This window comes from Bos grunniens, chromosome 25 (assembly GCF_055505025.1).
Source record: "Bos grunniens cultivar Pamir isolate PY7600 chromosome 25, Bosgru_T2T1.0, whole genome shotgun sequence".
NCBI classification, from domain to species: Eukaryota; Metazoa; Chordata; class Mammalia; order Artiodactyla; family Bovidae; genus Bos; species Bos grunniens.
The window spans coordinates 34,274,105-34,298,536 of record NC_141189.1 but is presented as its reverse complement, the minus strand read 5'-3'; the positions used below and the strand labels follow the sequence as shown (position 1 = coordinate 34,298,536).

The 24,432-nt window shown below is 41.9% G+C and overlaps 1 protein-coding gene across 4 annotated transcripts in view; it reads right to left on the bottom strand.

The window, feature by feature from the left end:
- Positions 1 to 24,432, bottom strand: part of GRIN2A (glutamate ionotropic receptor NMDA type subunit 2A) — a 453,818-nt gene that overhangs the window by 147,687 nt on the left and 281,699 nt on the right. For all 4 annotated transcript variants that reach the window (XR_015154758.1, XM_086375824.1, XM_086375825.1 and 1 more), the window contains one exon: positions 4,097 to 4,211. Coding sequence is in view for 3 of the 4 variants with exons in the window: in XM_086375824.1 (XP_086231950.1) it covers positions 4,097 to 4,211 (115 nt within the window). In the remaining variant the exon portion in view is untranslated. The remainder of the gene's footprint in view (positions 1 to 4,096; positions 4,212 to 24,432) is intronic.

Here is a 24,432-nt window from a genome sequence, read left to right as displayed (position 1 = left end):
TAAAATACTGAGAATCTCTGTTAGGATTTGCATTATTTCTTTTTAAAATATTTGATAGATAGAATTTCCAGTGAAGCCATTTAGGCCTGAAGTTTTGTTTTTTAAATGGGAAGGGTTTTAGTTTTGAATCAAGTTTCTCAGGAACTATTCAGATTGTCTATTGGCTTTGTTGATTTTCTTTATACTTTATGTTCTACTTCGTTGATTTTTATGCTTATCATATTCTTCCTCTACTTCATTTGGGTTTAGTTTGCTCTATTTTTTATCTAGTGCCTTAATGTAGAAGCTTAAATCATTGACTTTACAATTTCCTTTTTATAAAATTATAAGCATTGAAAGCTATGAATTTCCGTCTTAGCATGTCATCAACTTTATTCTTCAAATTTTGATATGTTGTGCTTTCACTGCTGTGGTTTAGTTGCTAATTCATGTCCAACTCTTTTGTGACTCCATGTACTGTAGCCCACCGGGCTCCTCTGTCCATGGGATTACCTAGGCAAGAATACTAGAGCGACTTGCCATTTCTTTCTTCAGGTGGTCTTCCCGACCCAAGAATCGAACCTGTGTCTCCTGCATATCTTCTTATCATTAATTTTTATTTCAATGCTGCTATGGTCAAAGAATGCACTGGGCATATTTTAATCCTTTTAAATAGACTTATTTTAGGCTCCAGCATATAGTTGGCTTTGGTCACTGTTTCAAGTGCACTGGAAGGAATGTGAACTTTTTAGCTACTGGATGTAGCAGCACAAACTCCGAAGCTTCCTCTTCATCATCCCCCTGCAGGAATCTGTCACTGGCCCCCTACCCCAAAGGCAATGCTTCTGTTTGCACAGTCTTGTCTTCTGATACTAGTTAAGTATAATATGACTTCCACACTATATCCCATGCCTTCCTACCCCTAGGTCTGATGTGCCAAGTGAAGACAAATCTGGGGCTGCTAAAGTGGTTCAGAGATATGGCACTGCTTGTCCAAAAAGATGTGATAACAATATAACCCTTTTTCCTTTTCATTATCTTTTATTCTGCTTTCCATGCACTATTATGATGACTAATTTGGCTCAGATCATGAACTTCTTATTGCCAAATTCAGACTTAAATTGAAGAAAGTAGGGAAAACCACTAGACCATTCAGGTATGACCAATAGATTTAAGGGACTAGATCTGATAGACAGAGTGCCTGATGAACTATGGATGGAGGTTCATGACATTGTACAGGAGACAGGGGTCCAGGTTTGATGCATGATACTGGATGCTTGGGGCTGGTGCACTGGGATGACCCAGAGGGATGGTATGGGGAGGGAGGAGGGAGGAGGGTTCAGGATGGGGAACACATATATACCTGTGGCGGATTCATTTCAATATTTGGCAAAACTAACACAATACTGTAAAGTTTAAAAATAAAATAAAATTAAAAAAAAATAAAACGTAAAAAAAAAAAAAAAAGACCATCCCCATGGAAAAGAAATGCAAAAAAGTAAAATGGCTGTCTGAGGAGGCCTTACAAATAGCTGTGAAAAGAAGAGAAGTGAAAAGCAAAGGAGAAAAGGAAAGATATAAGCATCTGAATGCAGAGTTCCAAAGAATAGCAAGGAGAGATAAGAAAGCTTTCTTCAGCGATCAATGCAAAGAAATAGAGGAAAACAACAGAATGGGAAAGACTAGAGAACTCTTTAAGAAAATTAGAGATACCAAGGGAACATTTCATGCAAAGATGGGCTCGATATAGGACAGAAATGGTATGGACCTAACAGAAGCAGAAGACACTAAGAAGAGGTGGCAAGAATACACAGAAGAACTGTACAAAAAAGAGCTTCACGACCCAGATAATCACGATGGTGTGATCACTCATCTAGAGCCAGACATCCTGGAATGTGAAGTCAAGTGGGCCTTAGAAAGCATCACTACAAACAAAGCTAGTGGAGGTGATGGAATTCCAGTTGAGCTATTTCAAATCCTGAAAGATGATGCTGTGAAAGTGCCGCACTCAATATGCCAGCACATTTGGAAAACTCAGCAGTGGCCACAGGACTGGAAAAGGTCAGTTTTCATTCCAATCCCAAAGAAAGGCAATGCCAAAGAATGCTCAAACTACCACACAATTGCACTCGTCTCACACGCTAGTAAAGTAATGCTCAAAATTCTCCAAGCCAGGCTTCAGCAATATGTGAACCGTGAACTTCCAGATGTTCCAGCTGGTTTTAGAAAAGGCAGAGGAACCAGAGATCAAATTGCCAGCATCCACTGGATCATCGAAAAAGCAAGAGAGTTCCAGAAAAACATCTATTTCTGCTTTACTGACTATGCCAAAGCCTTTGACTGTGTGGATCACAATAAACTGTGGAAAATTCCGAAAGAGATGGGAATACCAGACCACCTGACCTGCCTCTTGAGAAACCTATATGCAGGTCAGGAAGCAACAGTTACAACTGGACATGGAACAACAGACTGGTTCCAAATAGCAAAAGGAGTACATCAAGGCTGTATATTGTCACCCTGCTTATTTAACTTCTATGCAGAGTACATCATGTGAAACACTGGGATGGATGAAGCATAAGCTGGAATCAAGATTGCCAGGAGAAATCTCAATAACCTCAGATATGCAGATGACACCACCCTTATGGCAGAAAGTGAAGAGGAACTAAAAAGCCCCTTGATGAAAGTGGAAGAGGAGAGTGACAAAGTTGGCTTAAAGCTCAACATTCAGAGAACTAAGATCATGGCATCTGGTCCCATCACTTCATGGGAAATAGATGGGGAAACAGTGGAAACAGTGTCAGACTTTATTTTTTTGGGCTCCAAAATCACTGCAGATGGTGATTGCAGCCATGAAATTAAAAGACGCTTACTCCTTGGAAGGAAAGTTGTGACCAACCTAGATAGTATATTGAAAAAGCAGAGATATTACTTTGCCCACAAAGGTCCGTCTAGTCAAGGCTATGATTGTGATCATGTATGGATATGAGAGTCAGACTGTGAAGAAAGCTGAGAGCCGAAGAATTGATGCTTTTGAACTGTGGTGTTGGAAAAGACTCTTGAGAGTCCCTTGGACTGCAAGGAGATCCAACCAGTCCATCCTAAAGGAGATCAATCCTGGGTGTTCACTGGAAGGACTGATGCTGAAGCTGAAACTCCAATACTTTGGCCACCTCATGCAAAGAGTTGACTCATTGGGAAAGACCCTGATGCTAGGAGGGATTGGGGGCAGGAGGAGAAGGGGATGACAGAGGATGAGATGGCTGGATGGCATCACTGACTCTATGGATGTGAGTCAGAATGAATTCCGGAAGTTGGTGATGGACAGGGAGGCGTGGCATGCTGTGATTCATGGGGTTGCAAAGAGTCAGACATGACTGAGTGACTGAACTGTACTGAACTGAATTTGAGAGCTGAGAGTTAGTTATGAGGAAGGAAGAATGTCGCTGGGCCAGATGTTGCCACTATACTCACAGGATCATCTCCATCTCCCTGTGAGGTCTCTCCTCTCTGACTCAGGACACAGCTTGTGTGGTATGTCAGATAAGCTTTTCCTGTACACTGAGTTTTTATATTTTTTAATAGTTAACATACATGCACTGGAAAATGTGCTTTACAAGAAACAGAACATTCCTCTCCAACCCATGACTTGAAGAATGGATACGTTTAAGTTTTGGAATTGATTGGACTCAAAGCAAAAGATCAAACAAATGAAGATATAGGGGGTTCACTCATGGGCCAAATGTGTGACTATGATACCAAGTTATGAGGCTTAGACAAACCGGAAACTGGTGTGATCACTGCCATAGAGTCAGTACTTGCTATTGTAATGATGTGAACCAAACTTCACTGACTTTAAATTATTCTAAGTCCTTCCAGGATGCTCCCTACTCAGATCTGTGAACCCAACACAGAGAGCAACACACAACTTCCCAAGTCCACCCAAGGAAAGCACCTCCATCACGCCTGACAGTATCTGTCTGTCTTGTTCCCAGTGGGGCCCTGAGATGGCATCTGCAGCTGCTCAGGGGGAAACGTTTTGGGGAAAGGAGGAGTTTGAGCCCACTTCTGCCCATCCTCTCCTGCCTCCCCTGTATTCGGCACATGGAAGGCTGCTCACCTTTTCCCACTCACGGTCCTTGTTCAGCACGATGACCACCAGTCTGGGATGCACCTGGTAGCCTTCCTCAGTGAAGGACAGGTCTTTGCCATCCCACGTCACATTGACCATGAATCTGGAGAAAGGAAGAGAGAAAGACAAATGTTTAGGGGAAAATCTAAGAGGTTTCAGACAAATGAGCGGACGCCACCATCCGTGTAACGCTGAGAAGGTGTAAACTCATTGCCAGCAGCCTCTACCTGTGGAAGCATCAGTACCTGTGCAGGCTCTGCTCATCTCCATGCACTCTTTTCCATGAGCCTGTAATCACTCCCAGACTCCCGTAACTGGTTGCGATTAACAGATAAGTTGGAACATTTTTGTCCTGTCAAACTACAGACCTTTGTTCAATGATCTTCTAACAAGAGGATCTGAAAGCATGTTTTAATAAGCTACTCTAAAGGAAACTGCTTGCTCACAAGCCATATGGTATACAACATCAAAGAAATGATATCCCATCAATTCATTATTCATTCAGCTAATATTTATTAAATATTTGCTACATGCCAGTAATCAGCTAGTTGGCTGGGGATAAACAAGAAAATAGACATGATCCCTGCTCTCCAGAAGCTTATAGTCTAAGAGAGAGGACAGGTATTAATTGGTTAATTACAGCTATATGACAAGTGTTGGGCTTCCCGGGTGGCTCAGTGGTAAAGAATCTGTCTGCAATGCAGGACATGTGGGTTTGATCCCTGAGTCAGGAAGATCCCCTGAAGAAGGACATGGCAACCCACTCTAGTATTCTTGCCTGGGAAATCCCATGGACAGAGGAGCCTGGTGGGCTACAGACCATGGGGCCACAAAGACTCAGACACGACTTTGTGACTCAACAACAACAGATGACAAGTGTCAGGATGGCGGGGGTGGGGTGCATGTGCTCCGTGAAAGTGAAATGGGGCTCAGACCAGGCTTCTATAAGGAAGTGCAGCTTGACCCGAAGGATGAGGCAGCATTAACTAGATAAGAAAAGACACAAGCACACTCAAGCAAAGGGGGCAGCATGGGCAAAGGTCCTGTGGTAGTGCTTACCGAGGCCTGAGTGCAAACCAGTGCAGCTGGAGCAGAGAGCGCCAAGGGACTGTGGGCTGTGGTGTGGGTGAGAATGCGAATGGGGCAGACAGTGCAAAGCTTTTCAGGCCGTTTAAGGAGTCCTGTCTTTGCTTTAAAACAATAGAAGGACATTGAAGATTTTAAGCAGTGATATAATCAGACTTGAAGGTTGTGTAGAGAACAGGCTTGCAGAGGACCACAGTGAGTATGGGGGACTGGTTACAGTGCTCTTATTAATCCATGTTAGAGATGATGCTGGCTTTGACCACAAAAGAGGAGGAGAAGGAAGAGCAGGAGCCCCAACACACAGGATCAAGTGGAGAAGTTTTTAGCAGGTATTTAGGGACAGGTTAGATGTGAGGGTGGAGGAGAGAAGCATCATGAATGGGTCTTCAGTGTCTGCCCTGTACAACATCCATCAATTATCTTTATCACAAGGGATGCTTGTCTGTCTCACAATACTCCATCTCCAACCCTCCCTTCTCAAAACCACTTGCCAAGGCTCAGTGCTGACATGAAACAAAACAGGATTTGGGAGGGAAGGTTCTCAGGGATTCACATTTCCTTTTCAGCTTGAGAAAACTGTGACACTGTTAAAGATGTCCAGAAAACGTAGCACTTAGCAGATAGTCAGCAAATGCAGTATGGTGGTTAAAAGCAATCAAACACCCCCAGAAAGGCAGGGTATCTCAAAGCCGGAGCATTTTCTTGCTTTATATTCCCTTAACAACAAAAGCAGCTGAAGAAGTAAAATACTAAGGAACAGGACTAGAATATAACAACAATTCCACGTGACTGGCCTGATTGATCACATGTCTGCCCCCGGGCAGCCACAGCACACAAGACCTGACTTGTCCTCTGGGGAAAGAATCAGGTCTTCAAGGTGAAGAAAGTGGGGGAAAGGCAAAAAACATTTCTGTGGATCCATTCAATGGCCTCTTTGAGTCCTTAAAAATCATGTTTTTCAAGAAAAGTTAATGGCATGAAGATAATTCTCACTACTTACTGTTAAACAAGCAGAAAAGAAGATAAAAATAGGGTTTGTCTATGCATGGAAAGATTCCAGGTACTTTCTATTTTCTTTTGTGTTATCTTTGTACTCTTGAAATTTTCTGCAAATACTTTTTATTTTTAACAAAGATACTCTTTGTTTAAACACAGAAAAAAAAAATCAAACACTGCTATTCTGGAAGAGGCAAAGAGCAATCACTATCCTATTTGGTACATCTGATCATTTCCTAGGAAGATAATTTATGGATTCAACAACTATTTACTGGATGTCTATTATGTGCCAGGCCTTACAGCGAGTCCTATAAATACAGAAATAGAAAACAGTGTCCATCCCACCCCTTCCATTCTCACAATTCAGTGACACAGACACGCAAACGTTGCTAGCACGTAGAAGGCCACTCGTGTCCTGGTGCTCTGTAAATAGGAGAAGTCGTGAGAACGTAGAGGAAGGGTCCCTAATGTGAGCTCCGTGACACAGGGAGGGCTTCCAGGGGAATCTTCAGGAGCAAAGGGGTTGACAAGAGGTGGGGAAGAATATTCGGAGCAGAGGAGTCATCTTCAACAAAAGAGAGTCAGCAAAGGAAGTGACACGTGCTGTGGGATGTAGGAAATAGCTTAGTAAGAACAACAGGCAGTGGGATGCATCCACAGAGCATCTCTGAAGCCAGATCATAGGGGCCTTAAGTGTCTGGATTTTGATCAGAAGGACATGAGGATCATGGAAGGTTTTGAGGGGAGGAGTGACTCACTGCACACAGGAAACTGCAAAGCCACGGGCGAAGACCCATGAAACATCACGATGGGACACTGCCCAGGGAGTTTCAGCATAAAAACTACAGACAAAGCCCACCAGTGGACTTTATCTGGGCTGGCAAAAAAAATCCATCACCAAGTCATTCCGTATCTGCAGTCTAAAACTCACAGTTAGGCCAGCTGATTCATTGAGGGGTTTTGCTTGTTTTAAATGTAATCCAATAAGCTCTCAAGCCAAGTTTTGATTGTACAATAACTTGAGGTAACTAGAGCTCAGGTTCAGTCTACCTAATGCCCCAAATGTAAGTGAAACTGAGAAATTTAGTCCATCCACAAGAGCTTTGGAAATACCCAGCTCATTATATGTTTGGAAAAGGCAGACCAGCGGACGAATCCTTTGGGTTTGACTTGGACACCTGGCCCGGAGGAAAGCCATTCACAGGGTTATGCTGTGTGAACGGATGTTGCTGTCACCGCTTTAATCTAGGAGCTGGCATGCCCTGTTGAGCACCTGCTCTTCTTCTGATTTGCCAGTTGAATGTACTTAAATCTCTCCTTTCGTTCCCCACTTCTGTTTCCCCCACTTGTTCCCTTGCCTCCCATTTTGTAGTGAAATCAGATGGAATTAGCAGGGACATTATTCAGATGCCATTTCTTTTCTTCAGATTATATGGAAACAACTGTAAGGAAATTCTGACAACTCCAACTGTTCTGTGTTCCTTTAAGATTCAATATTCTGGGCCAATGAGTTCATATACTCAGTGTTTATATTCTCTACCTTCCTTCCTTTCTTTCTAGCTTTCTTCCTATTAAGAGTCTTCTGTCCCTTGGGAGGGGAAAAAGCCCTCTAACAGAATTTCTTTTGCTCAACAGTAATTTCATTATGAAGTTGGCAGGCAACAAGTACCTATTACCTTCAATTCCACCATCCAATTTCTAGGAAGGACAATCCATATTTCCGCAGGCTTTCTTCCCACTTAAACTTACTCTAGAGAAAAATTCTTTACCCAGGGAAAAACCATTCTACACCCCACTGCTTGGTCCCCATTAACACCTGCTGGGCACTTGTATTAAACAGTAAAATCTTATCACTGTTTTATCTCTCGAAAATTGATTACAAACTTTTAGTGACCAGATAAAGTATCAGAAATTCTGGCTGCTGCTAAGCTTCGAATTACATCTTTGATATTTCCATCAGGAGCAATAAACACACGAGGGCATGCTGGCAAAACATGGATGTGGCGAAGGCTCTGGTGGCTTGCAAAGGATCCATTTTTTGTATTATTATTGTCTGTTGATTGTGAAGTGCAAAGCCGTTTTTAATCAATGACACACGTAACAGAAAATATGTAAATTACGTGATGCACATACATCCAAGTTTCCTTTGGTACCTACAGCCTCAGGTGTATGAAGCTGAAGTCCCAGGTGAAAGAAACATTTCTGTCCCTTGTATTTTGTGCCCTATGAATGGTTGGTGTATGTGGGTCAGAAATAACATGGAAAAACATGGTGGACTGTTTTTCCTACATTATCACCACCAAAAAAATTTGGGTCAGGATTATCAAGTTCTTTCAAGATCTTATCAAGACCTGCTTTAAACAGCAGTCACCAACTACAGGCGGCTATGGGGCATTTGAAATGTGGTTAGTATGAATAGAAATATGCCAAAAAGGCATGACGAAACTGGATTTGGAAGACTTTGTATGAAAAAAAGAAAAGTGTAAAATCTCTTGAATAAATTTATATTGATTTCATGTTGCAATACTTTAGACACGTTGATTGCAATAAGATACATCATTAAAATGAATTTCATCTTCTTTTTACTTATTCGAAGTGCTACCAGATAATTTAAGAAGATAAATGGCTTACATTATATTTCTATTGGATAGCTATGCAGGACCGTCTTTGGTGTTTTGTCTTGTTTTCTTAACCAGTAGATCCATCATGAAGGCAGGGACCTCTCCTGCCTTGTTTTGTATTTTATTGCTAGTTCTGAACAGAGCGCCTGGCTCACAGGAGGTGCTAAAACAAGCAGGTGCAGAATGAACAAAAGAATGAATTGCTATCTAGCAACTGCTGGGATCAAACCCTGCCTCTGCTGCTCCCCAGCTTTGTCTCTTAGGGTTGTACATTTAAAACTCTCTGAGCTTCCAATTTCCTTCTTTGTAAAAACGGATCAGGTTAAACCATATGAACTAACTGTGACGCCTTCATGTGGTTCAACCTAACTGATCCCTAACTCCCAAGTTTTGTGAGCGGGATTAGCAATAGTTCATGGAAACATCCAGTCCAATTTCTGGTACACAGATGTTGCTAAGTCTTTACATAAAGCTTCCATGCATTTTGTAAAATAGTTTTCTACTCTGACATATTTCCTAACACACTGCCCCAAACGCAACCTTGTTAGTCCCTGTACAGCCATGCTTATTGCTACCATTCCATTCCCTCATTGCCAGAGTGCTTTCTTTTCGTCAAAAGCCAACCATATGATATCTGCTTTTCTCTTCCTGACTTACTTCACCCTGTATGACAGATTCTTGGTCCATCCACATATTAGGGCATATATGTGGAATCTAGAAAAATGGTACAGATGAACATATTTCCAGGGCAGGAGTAGAGACACAGATGTAGAGAACAGACTCCAGCTGGGGAAGGAGAGGGCGAGATGGAGTGGGAGACTAGGGTTGACATACATACACTACTACCACGTGTAAAACGGATAGCTGGTGGGGAGCTGCTGTCCAGCAAAGGGCGCTCAGCTCAGTGCTCTGTGATGACCGAGAGGGTGGGATAAGGGTGGCTGGGCAGGAAGGAGGTCCAAGAGGGAGGGGACATATATACACTTACAGTTGATTCACATCTTTGTCCAGCAGAAACTAACACAACATTGTAAAGCAATTATACCCCAATAAAAAGAAAGAAAGAAAGAAAAAAGTCATCCATATATGGTTTGCATCGTGTCCAACTCTTTGTGACCCCATGGACTGTAGCCCACCAAGGTCCTCTGTCCATGGGATTCTCCAGGCAAGAATACTGGAGTGGGTTGCCATTTCCTCCTCCAGGGGATCTTCCCGACCCAGGGGTCTAACCCGAGTCTCTTATGTCTCCTACATTAACAGGCAAGTTCTTTATCACTAGCACCACCTGAAAAGGCCAATAAAAAAAAAAAAAAGAAAGAAAGAAAAAATAAGCCATCCAAATATATGCTGCATAAGCTTTTAACTATTACTTAAAATGTCTCCTTCCTCCAGATTTCTATTTTCTCTCTTTTGCCTCGTAACTCTCCTTTAACTTCCCAAATCTGATTGTTTGCAATGTTCTCTAGACATATCTATTATTCACTATTTCCCTTCAGACTTTAATTCCTTACAGTTTCATAAATGCCACCATAACCCATTCAGTGTGTCTCAATTTTCAGTTAATTTTCCATCTGCTTTGCTATTTCCCTTGTTTCCCAGGCCTTTCCCCGACTTACACTATCCCTTAAATCTCTACTTGGACTGCTTTGGGTGTCACCATTTTTTTCATTTGTCAGCTAATTTACATGTTTTGGAAAACAGAGTCACTGTTTTCTTTAACCTTTTTTCAGTTCTCAAGACACTCTCATTTTTACAAAATGTTGTGGCTCTTTCCAACGTCCTCCTGGTGGTTTGAAATCCCTTCCACTTGGATGCCTTTCTCAGCACCTTCTTATCCTCCATTAACCCTTCCCTTATGGGTATGAATCCTCTCTTTAGAGCAAAGTCATGGAGCTTTTATCACTTTTAATTCCCAACTCCTGCCCCACATCTTCTCCAAATACATCCTCACACCATCTCCTTTCAGCGAGGCTCTTGATGAGTGTACTTTCCTCCTTGCCCCGTGCTCAGTCTCATATACTCATTGGTGGTTTCTGGTTTCCCTTGAATGATTACCAAAGGCATGACCACAGAGCTGAAACTTAAATGTCAGGACTGAAATATAATAACTCCAACACACAGATCTGCATAATCCAGGCCAGCAAGGCATTCAAAACGGGCTCAGAAATGACAGCATTATGAAAAAGCAAAAAAAAACAACAAAAAAAGAATAAAATAAAAAACTGGGTTAAAAAAAGAGAGTGAATATTTACTCTTTCTCAAATTCCATTGTGGCCAAATTACAAAAGAAAAAAACAACATATTAATGTTAATTGTCAGCTAAGCAATACTAATTTTTAAAAAAATTAGAACAGGAGTGGCAAGCTCCAAAAAGGCAAGGATGTTTCTTTTGATCACTGAGATTCTAAAACACTTTAGAGTGTCTTGCAGTACGAGCTTAAACATATTTGTTGAATAAAGGAACAAATGAACGAGTGGCCATAGGCCACTGAGATCGTGTTCATTCAATGTTTATTTTCTGTGCAACTGTAGAGAGGCAATTCTGCAAGACGACTGCTTAGTTTGGGAATCAGAAAGCTCGGGGTTAGAATGCAGTTCTGTGGCTTCCAATCCCAGGTAAGTCTCCTAAATTCTCAGAGCATCCATTTCCTCTTCTGTAAAAGTGAAATTATAATGGCCACATCTCTGTGTAATCACAGGGCTTACATTAGATGAAATTTAACAAGACAAGGTATGTAATGTGACCAGCAGAGTGTTTGGCACATAATGGTGTCTGGTAAATGATGACAGCGGGGGTAGTAGTAGTTGTCATGGTTTCACATAATTATCTTCTCTCCTTCTAAATTTTGAAATTAAAGGGCCTTCTCTGAGATGCTGGAGGATCATCTGGGCTGCTAATACCCGTTTCTGAAGGGAGGCAATGAACCCTACAGGTCCCTACCCCAGGCTAATCTGATTGCTCAGAGCTCCAGGTACCCCTGGACTGGACTATGGTGCAAGGGTTCTGACCCAGATGCCAGCCTGCCCTTCATATCTCTTGGGCTTCCTGTCTCTGCTTGGTGAGCATACCTGAGCCAAAAGTGATTTTTGAGGACTTGCCCCACCTACTGTCTTTTGAATATAACTTCTAAGTCTAAAACATGGAGTAAGTTAGGGTAAAGCTTTCTCTATAAGTGTGACTATTCTATTCATCCTGTCATTACACAACATTCCTGACCCATCTGGCTAAAAGTCTGCAGTGGGAACAGGATCTATGGCGTAGGATCTAACATTGTTCAATCGCTTAGGGCTGCGCGACTCTTTGTGACCCCATGGACTGCAGCACAACCAGGCTCCTCTGTCCTCCACTATCTCCTGGAGTTTGCTCCATTCATGTCCGTTGAGTCGGTGATGCTAACCATCTCATCCTCTGCCACCCCCTTCTCCTTTTACCTTCCATCTTCTCTAGCATCAGGGTCTCTTCCGAAGAGTCGGCTCTTTGCATCAGGTGGCCAAAGTACTGGAGCTTCTGCTAGAAGATCAAAGCAGTAAATCCTAAAGGAAGTCAACCCTGAATGTTCACTGGAAGGACTGGTACTGAAGCTGAAGCTCCAATACTTAGGATCTAATATGTATGCTCTAACTCTACTTTATCAGGAGTTATTGGAAGACTGAGGGTCCATTAATAAAGCTGTTCTCGGGATCTCTTGCTCCTTATATGTGTAGTTCTTTCAGGAACCTGGTGGAGGATGTGGAAGTTCTTGAAATTCTGGATAGTATTTTGCAACACTATCAAAATAGTACTGAATATGTCACCATGAGCCCCTCATGACTCTGCCTCATCTAAGCATTTGGAACTGACTGGCACAGGGGTCAGTGGATCCAGTCCTTGCAATGAGCATCTATTCCAAGAGAGCCAGACAAAAGTAGGCCACGTGACAAGCAGTTTCTACAAGCTTCCTAGATCACCTGTGTCTCTGCTGTCAGATTATTCAGGATCTCAAACAGGCAGATGTACATGCATACTGACTCCTCATCTTCCCCAAACACGCAGAATGGATCAATTCAAAGTGTGAATTTATCCAAGAATCTCTGGGTATCCCCCATCCTAGAACCTAGGCCCCATGAGAAGAGGGGAATTTTCTCTTTTGTTCTCTGCTGTATCCTCCTTCCAGAACCTGGAACAGTGGCTGGCATGGAGAAGCTGCTCAGTACATATTAATGAGGGAAGGAAAAGTCGATGAGGTAACAAAGGCAGAGGAGAAAGTGGGGTCAGACTGTGGGGCTTCTGAGCCTCCATCATCTTGTGAGCCCATCTCTCATAGTAAATGTCTTTCTCTATATAAATATCTTGCTAGTTCTGTTTCTCTGGAGAACCCTGACTAATACAACCTGATACTACCATCTGCCAGAAGAACTGTGAAAATAAAACATAAATCTGTGATAAATGTGATGCAAAAAGGGCCCCCGTGTTACTCATCACATGTACAACTACATCTTTGGGCTACAAAGTCCTTGAGGACAAGAGTTCATAACTCAGTACTTTGAACTCTAGGAACATTGTCATGTAGAGGGAAGAGCAGATTAGGGATTTGCAAGCTGCAGTTGAGTTTTTAAATCCACCATGATTGATGCTGTACCTTCAAGCAAATCATCCAACTCCCAGGAGTGAGTTTCCCCTCACTCCTGCATCAATGGGGAAACCACTGCTGTCTTAGTCTGCTCACACTGCTATAACAAAACACCATACACTGGGTGCCTCAAACCACAAGCACTTATTTCTCATGGCTCTGGAGACTGCAAGTTCAAGGTCAAGCCTGGACAGATAGAGGTTCTGATGAGGATCCTCTTCCCAGTTTACATACCACTTTGTGATGTCCTCACATGGCCCAAGAGTTGGCTCTCTTGTCTCCTCCTCTTTTTTCAGGGCACTAATTCCATCTTGAGGGCCCCACCCTCACTACCTCATCTAACCCGAATTTCTTCCCAAAGGCTCCACCTCAAAATAACATCACACTGGAGTTCATCGTAACTTCAGCATGTGAATTTTGGGAGAATGCAAACATTCAGTGCAAAGCAATTACACAAAGTTAATGGGAAGTTTCATGGTGGTGGGGCTAAGAGGTAGGATTAACGTAAACGTAACCATTTAGGTCACCGTAGATGTTTGTTGCTCATAAATGGAATGATGTAAACCATTCATTGTTCATAAATGGTATGAACAACTATGCCAGTTTTCCCAGAACTGAGAGATTTCCTGGGGGAGGGGCCATTCAGTGCTAAAACCAGGACCTCAAGTTATGGATCAAAAATTAAGAGTTTGGTCCGGTGAGCAACACCTCAAAAGCACATCTATAGAAAGGTTTCAAATTCATTTACCAAATACATAATCAATTTAAACAAATATTGAGTAACCACTATATGCCAGCAACATGCAGGAGATAAAATGGTAAGTAAAAAACATGTGGTCCTTCCCAGGAAGTTACTTAGAGTTTAGTGAAAAAGCAGGTAGGACACAATAATTTCAATAAATGGTAATATATCCGCAACTAAAGTACCTGATGCTATAGGAACATTGACGGGGATCTAATCTCTCAGAATACTGATTATTCTGCCATTATTCCATTTCCACTTGCTTTTTCTTTTTTTCAGTGAAAACACCAAGTTAAATTCTCTGAAAGACTGAAAAATTCTCATGCTTTCCATCAACATATATACACTACCATGTGTAAAATAGCTAGCTAGTAGGAACATAAGGTATAGCAGGGGAGCTTAACTTGGTGCTCTGTGATGACCTAGAGGGGTAGGGGAGTTGAGAGGGGATATATGTATACACATAGCTGATTCATGTTCTTGTACAGCAGAAAGTAGCATAGCATTGTAAAGCAATTATTTGCCAGGAAAAAAAAAAAACAAAACAAAACTCTCATGCTTTCCAGGTATAAAATTGGACAGGTAACATCAAGGACTAAAATGCACTAGATGCAAGATTATTGAGAATGGTGAAAATCCCAGCTAAAGGCATTCAACAAATTATTTTAAAAATAATATTGTAAATGAAATATAGCAATCTACTAACCATTCATTTGAACTCTCTGTTTTAAATTTAAACTTATGAATATTCATATTCCTTCCTCTAGCAAAAACCCTGCTTCCTTCTATGCCAGTACAGCTCACAAGATTGCATCCTTTGGAGGGTGGCTTACTGACACACAATGAGCCCCCTTATTTTGAAAAACACTAACCCCCGCCCCCACCACTATATACACCAGAACATTTATTCTTCTCCTCTCCTTTGACCATAAAAAAATAGATCTGGTGGGAGAGGGTAGTGCACCTGACCCAAGCTGGAACCCTCAGATTCTCTCACCTAGGAATCTGAAAATTTATAGCTGAGACAGAGACCAGAAATTTTTCAATCTGGTCCAAGGTGATACTAACTTTGTTTCATCAGTAAATGTAGGCTCACCTCCTGACCTTTCCAAACCTTGGCTTCTCAACATTTACCTTGATTTTTCAAGAAACTCCAGTAAAGTCCCAATGGATCCCCAATAGATTTTCGATCATTCATTATCTCATTTTGTTTAAATTAAGCTGCTGCTGCTAAGTCACTTCAGTCGTGTCCGACTCTGTGTGACCCCATAGACGGCAGCCTACCAGGCTCCTCCGTCCCTGGGATTCTCCAGGCAAAAACACTGGAGTGGGTTGCCATTGCCTTCTCCAATGCATGAAAGTGAAAAGTGAAAGTGAAGTTGCTCAGTTGTGTCTGACTCTTCATGACCCCATGGACTGCAGCCTACCAGGCTCCTCCACCCATGGGAGTTCCCAGGCAAGAGGCCTGGAGTGGGTTGCCATTGCCTTCTCCAGTAAATTAAGCTAGTCAGAATTAATTTCTGTTGCTTATTACTTAAACACTTTAAATAAATATTCGGGCTATTGAAAGATCTTACCTGGTCTCTTGACTCCCTGTATATCATCCCTTGCACTCATAGTAAGCCTACCTGCCAGATAAATGTTCTGAAACTTCAGTTTCTGTTATATGTACCTCTGCATAAAAGCTTGAAATGGCTCCCTAATGTCCAAAACTAAAATGCACGCTCCTTAGTCAACTTTAGCTTTCAACCTTCCTTCCTAAAAACTGTTCTTTACTGACCCTGCTTTGGAGCAGACTCAAATGACTCGTGGTGTCCTTGTGAATTTCCACTCCTTGGTTATTATTCCTACATTTTCTTTTACTGAGAAAACAGTAAAAACTATTGTTTCTCCCTACGGCTGTTTCTTGATAATATCTCTTCCCCTACCTGACCAACAAGAGTATCTCTGGCCACAGTGATTGGGTCAGGGATTGGCACGTGACTCAAGCTCATCCAATCAGAATCTTTCTCTGGGAATTTTCTGTTGAAACTAGAGAAAATATCCACCCTTTTGACTTAAGGAGATACAGTGACAAAAGTAGGTGAACCCATACCTATTTAAATGATGCTCTTCCCCATCTTATTGGGATGAAATAGTGAGCTGTAACAGAGAGAAAGGACAGAGAAAGAGGAGAATGAGAGCCAAAGAGACAGACAGGCAGCAATCTGAAGACACCATTTGAGCCTAGATCAAGATTTGGCAGGTAAGACATACACCCCATATTCTTTCCAGTTGAAAAGACCAATTCATCTTGTTTAATTAAATTTATTTTATTTTATAAAAAAATTAATTTGAATTAATAAATTTTAATCAATTATATTTATTTTATTAATATTCATTAAATTTATTTAAATCAATTATTTAGGAATAAAATTAATCAATATATGTATTTATGAATAAATTTAATAAGTAAATTCATTTATTTAAAAAAATTTTTGGTCACTCTGCACTGCATGCAGGATCCAGTTCTCTGACCAGGGATTGAACCCGTGCCCTCTGCATTGGAAGCAGAGAGTCTTAATCACTGGAATGCGAGAGAAATTCCTATTCTATTTTTTCTGAGCTTAATGAGAATTGGTTTTCTATCATTTACATTCATTAAAGTCTCAATGAGTACAAAGACTTTTCTCCCCTAAATATTCATATATTCAGACCCCTCCAAAAAAACAGCACAGAGTTCACCTCTTCTCAAAATGTTCACTGATTCTGTAGGAGGGTTCCCTATACCCTCCTCAGAACTCCCATCACTTCCTCCGCAGCTCCCTTCTCCACCTTGGTGTTTGCAGAGCTTTCCACATACATATGCATCATCCTACTGTGCACATTCCACATCCATCCATCCATCCTTGGCTGGAGGGTAAATTCCTGGGACCGGGGCCCTGTCTGAGTTGCTGCTGCACGCCGTGCACCCTGAGCACAGTGTGCAGAGTATGGTAGGTGATCAGTGACCATTTGCTGAATGAACAGGACCAGGTTTTCATCTGGCCAGAGCTGGAGCCCTCAATAGCACAGAGAATGTCCTGGTGAGCTGGGTGACACCTCACACCCATCAGGACAGAGTTAAATACGTCCTGGCCTAAATAGCGGTCTAAATGCTGCCTCATCTCATAATGAAATTTGACAGCCCTGTGTAAATCCAGCAGTAATAATGTTTCACATCCTGCCATGGATTTCTGGTGTGGAAATGTGCCCCCTGGTAAACTCAGCTCCACAGTCCTGTCCTGCCCCAATAGTCATATTTTTGTCCGTAAATGCTAGATCACTTTTTTGGTGGGGAAGAAAATCATGTATTTACTTCCTAAAGAGCAAAGAAGAATTGCTGTTTCAACGATGGCTGTTTTTTTTTTTTCTATAAATAATAGAAAGAATACAGCTCTTTCTTTCTATAGGTCCTCTTCCTATTCGTTTTCCATATCGCTTTAAAGGATTCCTTTTACAACCCCAGGGAGATGATTGTGGGGAGAGTAAAAAGAAGAGGAAACATAAGAGTAGGAAGGGGAAAATGAAGGAAGAGAAGTTAGAGAGAAGGAAAGGCATGGGGAAGGGAGAGAAAGGCAGACAAATAAGAGAGTGGACAGAGAAGCCTGGGAAAAGGAGGGGGTGTTCTCTCCCACTTGAATAATAAAATGAAATGGAGTTTGAAGCAGAGCAGGGCTCTTCAGGAAAGCTGGAAAGGGCGGTGTAGGAGGAAGAGAGAGAGGTAAAAAGAGAACCCACAGTAGCACAGGGAACTCTACTCAATGCTCCGTGATGACCTCAGTGGGAAGGAAATCTTTTTAAAAGGGGATATATGCATACATAGAGCTGATTCACTTTGTCACACAGCAGAAACTTCTATATTCCAATGTAAAGAAAAAGAAAAAAGAGAAAATGGACGGAGTCTGGAGCTGGTGCACAGGAAGCAGGAAGGGGCCCCATGCTGTGCCTTGGCACCACGCCCTCCCTGGTGACATTGGAAAAGTAGGTCAATTTCAGACCTGGCTGGGGGATGAATGGTCAGCCAGGAACAAGTGGTGGGAAGCGAGGGTGCTGAGTGAGACATTGACCTACCCACAGGACCCGGGAGATGGGGCGCCTCCCTGGGATAACAGGAAGAATGAAAGCCAGTTCCGGACCTGCTGTGTCCAATAGACCTTCCCCCCAGGATGGAAATTCATACATCTGTGATGTGCATGGCGGCAGCTGCTCATCACCTGGCACTGCTGAGCGCTTGAAATGTGGACAGTGTGACTGGGGAACTGAATTTTCCATTTTACTTTATTTTAATTACCTTAAATTTAAATAGCCACATGCGGCCCGCATCTGCCAGTGTTGGACAGCTCGAGTCTGGAAGCCGTGTGAATCACTGAGGAAGGAATTGATGGCCAAGAGGAACCAGGAGGCTGTTTTCCCAAACGCCCTAAGTGTACACTTCAGGTAGCACACAGATGCATTTCGATAAGTGCATAGGATAATTTTATTCGTAGAATCAAATCTGTTTATTTTAATATATATTTGAAAGTGGAACTAGCACCTCAGACCCCTTATTTCATAGATATCATTGCTTAGGCAGAAAATGCAGTGACATTTTATCTCTAAAAAGGTAAATCGATGTGAATAAGAAGTACAATGTAAAAAATATCACAGAGGGCTTAGAGATATGAAAAAGGTAATAAACATATTCATATAAATGGAATCATACAGTGTGTGACCTTTCCGTGTCTGGCTTCTTTCGCTTAGCATCCTGTCTTTAAGGTTCATCCTTGATGTAGCTTTCATCAGTATTCATTCCTTTCTGGCTGAATAATATTCCATTGTATGGACATAAATATTAAGCTTATCCATCCCTCTGTTGATGGACATTTGTTCACACCTTTTGGTTACTGTGAGTACTGATGCTATGAACGTTCAGGTCCAAGTTTTTTTTTGAATATTGTTTTAAATTTTTTAGGGGTACATAACTAGGACAGGAATTGTCTGGGGTAATGCAAAAGACAGAGGAACTACTGATCTGTGGAATCACTATCTGGTACTAGAGAGTCATGATGTCTGAAAAACACTTTGAATGTACTTATCACTGCCAAATTATATAGTTTAAAATGGTTAAGATGATAAATTTTATGTTATATGTTACATAAATTTTATAAATATAAATTGGATGCTATATTATATAAATTTTATATGTATTTTAATATTATTTAAAAACCCCATTTTTAAAAAATAACAAAGAGGGACTATCCTGGTGGTCCAGTGGTTAACACTTTGCCTTCCAATGCAGGGAGTGCAGGTTCTGTCCCTGTTCAGGGACCTAAGATCTCACATGCTTTGTGGTCAAGGGGCCAAAACATAAAACAGAAACAAATATTGTAACAAATTCAATAAAGACTCAAAACACCATGTTTTAAAAAAAATATACAAGAAGTAGTCTGAATTGGGATATGAGGTTTATCAGGGATCCCAGAGTTTTTTTGATCTAAACTTCTCTCCAAGGATCATTTCTATGACCTCTCTGATAGAAAGGTCAGCCTAGACACAAAGGGCACAAGAGTAACAGGTGCTGTGCTTACGCGCTCAGTCACGTCCGACTCTGTGCAACCCCACAGACTGCAGCCCGCCGGGCTCCTGTGTTCATGGGATTCTCCAGGCAAGAACACTGGAGTGGGTAGCCTATCCCTTCTCCAGGGGATCGTCCCGATCTAGGAATCAGAATGGGGTCTCCCACACTGCAGGTGGATTCCTTACCAACTGAGCTACCAGGGAAGCCCAAATAAACAGGTGGCACTACATCAAACAAAAAGCTTCTTCAGAGCAAAAAAATAAAAAAAAAAGAAGAGATAACCTAAGGAAAGGGAGAAAAATCTTTGAAAACTATATACCATATAAGAATGTAAAGTCAAGTGGGCCTTAGAAAGCATCACTACGAACAAAGCTAGTGGAGGTGATGGAATTCCAGTTGAGCTGTTCCAGGTCCTGAAAGATGATGCTGTGAAAGTGCTGCATTCAATATGCCAGCAAATTTGCTGGCATATTCAATATGCCAGAAAACTCAGCAGTGGCCACAGGACTGGAAAAGGTCAGTTTTCATTCCAATCCCAAAGAAAGGCAATGCCAAAGAATGTTCAAACTACCACACAATTGCACTCATCTCACACACTAGTAAGGTAATGCTTAAAATTCTCCAAGCCAGGCTTCAGCAATATGTGAACCGTGAACTTCCTGATGTTCAAGCTGGTTTTAGAAAAGGCAGAGGAACCAGAGTCAAATTGCCAACATCCACTGGATCATGGAAAAAGCAAGAGAGTTCCAGAAAAACATCTATTTCTGCTTTATTGACTATGTCAAAGCCTTTGACTGTGTGGATCACAATAAACTGTGGAAAATTCTTCAAGAGATGGGAATACCAGACCACCTGATCTGCCTCTGGAGAAATCTGTATGCAGGTCAGGAAGCAACAGTTAGAACTGGACATGGAACAACAGACTGGTTCCAAATAGGAAAAGGAGTACGTCAAGGCTGTATATTGTCACCCTGCTTGTTTAACTTATATGCAGAGTACATCATGAGAAACGCTGGGCTGGAAGAAACACAAGCTGGAATCAAGATTGCCGGGAGAAATCTCAATAACCTCAGATATGCAGATGACACCACCCTTATGGCAGAAAGTGAAGAGGAACTAAAAAGCCCCTTGATGAAAGTGAAAGTGGAGAGTGACAAAGTTGGCTTAAAGCTCAACATTCAGAAAATGAAGATCATGGCATCCGGTCCCATCACTTCATGAGAAATAGATGGGGAAACAGTGGAAACAGTGTCAGACTTTATTTTTCTGGGCTCCAAAATCAGTGCAGATGGTGATTGCAGCCATGAAATTAAAAGATGCTTACTCCTTGGAAGGAAAGTTATGACCAACCTAGATAGCATATTCAAAAGCAGAGACATTACTTTGCCAACAAAGGTTCATCTAGTCAGGGCTATGGTTTTTCCTGTGGTCATGTATGGACGTGAGAGTTGGACTGTGAAGAAGGCTGAGTGCCGAAGAATTGATGCTTTTGAACTGTGGTGTCAGAGAAGACTCTTGAGAGTCCCTTGGACTGCAAGGAGATCCAACCAGTCCATTCTGAAGGAGATCAGCCCTGGGATTTCTTTGGAAGGAATCATGCTAAAGCTGAAACTCCAGTACTTTGGCCACCTCATGTGAAGAGTTGACTCATTGGAAAAGACTCTGATGCTGGGAGGGATTGGGAGCAAGAGGAGAAGGGGACGACAGAGGATGAGATGGCTGGATGGCATCACTGACTCGATGGACATGAGTCTGAGTGAACTCCGGGAGTTGGTGATGGACAGGGAGGCCTGGTGTGCTGCAATTCATGGGGTTGCAAAGAGTCAGACATGACTGAGTGACTGATCTGATCTGATAGAAAAGATACAAGAAATTCACACAGCTCAACAGGGCAAAGACTAATAATCTGGTTTTTAAATGAGCAAAGGACTTGAATAGATATTTTTCCAAAGAAGATAGTCAACAGGTACATGCAAAGATGCTCAACACCACTAATCATCAGGGAAATGTAAATGAAAACCACAGTGAGACATCCCCTCATACCTTTTAGAATGGTTCTTATCAAAAAGATAAAAAGACAAGCGATAACAACTGTTGGCAAGAACGTGTAGAAAGGGGAACCTTGGGAATTCACGAATGTGAATTGGTTCAACAGTAATCCCACTTTCAGGTTAAATTCTAAGGAAAGAGAATCTGGAATGGGGTATCTTCACTCCCGCGTTCACTGCAGCATCATTCACAACAGCCAAGACAGAAACAACCTCAGTACCCATCTGAGGCTGGGAAAGATTGAGGGCAAGAGGAAAAGGAGATGACAGAAAGTGAGATGGCTGGATGGCATCACCAACTCAATGCACATGAGTTTGAGCAAACTCCAGGAGATAGTGAAGGACAGGGGAGCCTGGCGTGCTGCAGTTGATGGGGTCACAGTCGGACATGACTTAGCGACTCAACAACAGCAACAATTCATCTACAGATGTGTGGATTAAAAAATGTGACACACACAGTGGAATATCAATCAGTCATAAAAAAGAAAACTCTTCCACTGCTGAAAAAAATGGATGGACCTTGAGGGCATTGTGCTAAGTGAATTAAGTCAGACAAAGACAAATACCGTATGACCTCACTTTACATATGGAGTCTAAAAAAACGAAAACCAAGCCCATAGATTACAGAGAACAGATTGGTCATTGTCAAGGCAGGGGGTGGGGAATGGGGCAAAATGGGTGAAGGGGGGTCAAAATTACAGATTTCCGGTTATCAAACAAGTCAGGCAAATGCGATGTATAGCATGGTGATTATAGTTAATAATGTGCTATCTGAAAGTTGCTAAGACATAAACCTAAACATTCTCATCACTATGTATGGTGATGGATCTTCACTAGACTTATTATGATGATCATTTTGCAAGATATACAAACATCAGATCATTTCGTTGTACACCTGAAGCTAATATATATCAATTATATCTCAATTAAAATACCCATCTCATACAGCTGCTGTATTAAAAGAACAATACACAGAAATCATTTTATGCAGATCCTGGAACATAATAACTGAAGAATAAACATTAGTTATCACTGGTATGTGAAAAGTGAAATTGTGAGTTGCTCAGTTGTGTCTGACTCACTGTGACCCCATGGACTGCAGCTCGCCAGGCTCTTCTGTCCATTGAATTCTCCAGATAAGAATACATTCATAAGAAACAGTGGGTTGCCATTCCATTCTCCAGGGAATCTTCCTGACCCAGGGATCAAACCCTGGTCTCCTGCATTGCAAGCAGATTTTTTACTATCTGAGCCATTCAGTTCACTTCAGTTCAGTCGCTTAGCCACGTCCAACTCTGTGGTCCCATAGACTGCAGCATGCCAGGCTTCCCTGTCCATCACCAACTTTCAGAGTTTACTCAAACTCATCTCCATTGAGTTGGTGATGCCATCCAATCATCTCATCCTCTGTCGTCCCCTTCTCCTCCTGCCTTCAATGTTTCCCAGCATCAGGGTCTTTTCCAATGAGTCAGTTCTTAGCATCAGGTAGCCAAAGTATTAGAGTTTCAGCTTCAGCATCAGTCCTTCCAATGAATATTCAGACCTGATTTCCTTTAGGATGGCCTGATCTTCTTGCAGTCCAAGGGACTCTCAAGAGTCTTCTTCAACACCACAGTTCAAAAGCATCAATTCTTCAGTGCTCAGCTTTCTTTATAGTCCAACTCTCACATCCATACATGACTACTGGAAAAACCATAGCTTTGACTAGATGGATCTTTGTTGGTAAAGTTACGTCTCTGCTTTTTAATATGCTGTCTAGGTTTTAAGGGGCACAGTTAAGGGGAGGATCTGAGCCAAGAACCAAGGCTACTGAACTCCACATCTAGAGGGCAGCAGTGGCTGTGCTCTTCAGCACAAGTGGATGGAAGATTCTAAGGCAAAGAAATCAATGGACCCAAACAGTCTCTACATAGAGGGTTTTAAGGTTATTTATCTAAACTGATAGAACTGCCTCCCTCCACACTTGATCCCAGCACACACCGCAGAACCCCTTCCTGACAGACAGCTGCCCATCTATTGGGAGGTGCCAGTCACTGTCTGAGTGCCATCTCCCCACTTCCTAGGAGGGTCCCTTTCACTGACAGCTCTAAGAGTTTAGCAAAGTCTTCCTTCCACAGAGCCAGAATTATTTCCTTGAAACTTCAACATGCTGGCTTTACTTCCCCACTGTAAGCAAAGGAGACTACAAAACTTTAAAACTCTGAAGACAAGTACTGTATCTCCCTTGGAAGTCCCTTCTGTGGGATTCTCCAGCCATTGCTCATGTATATTAGATATGAATACTCCTTTCCATTCCAAAGCACACCTGTAGATTCTTCTGTCTTTTCCCCAGACAGAATGTGGGATTTTCAGAATATGATCAGAATGAAATCTTATCCCAGGAACATTTATGTAAAGATTGACAGACATTCAGCTACAACAAGGTAGGCAAACCTGTATTTCATGTCAAAGAAGTCATCAAACCTAGTGTCTTTATGTTTCCCCTTTACATAGGAATCCTTGTTGATGATATTCAACTGGGGGGTTCGACACATGTCAGGCACAGTGCTGGGTGCTGAACATAAGTCACTAAATTTCACACCCCAGCCGCTTTGCAACGAAGCAGCTAATACAATCAATTGAGAGAGTGTTCGCATATTTCAG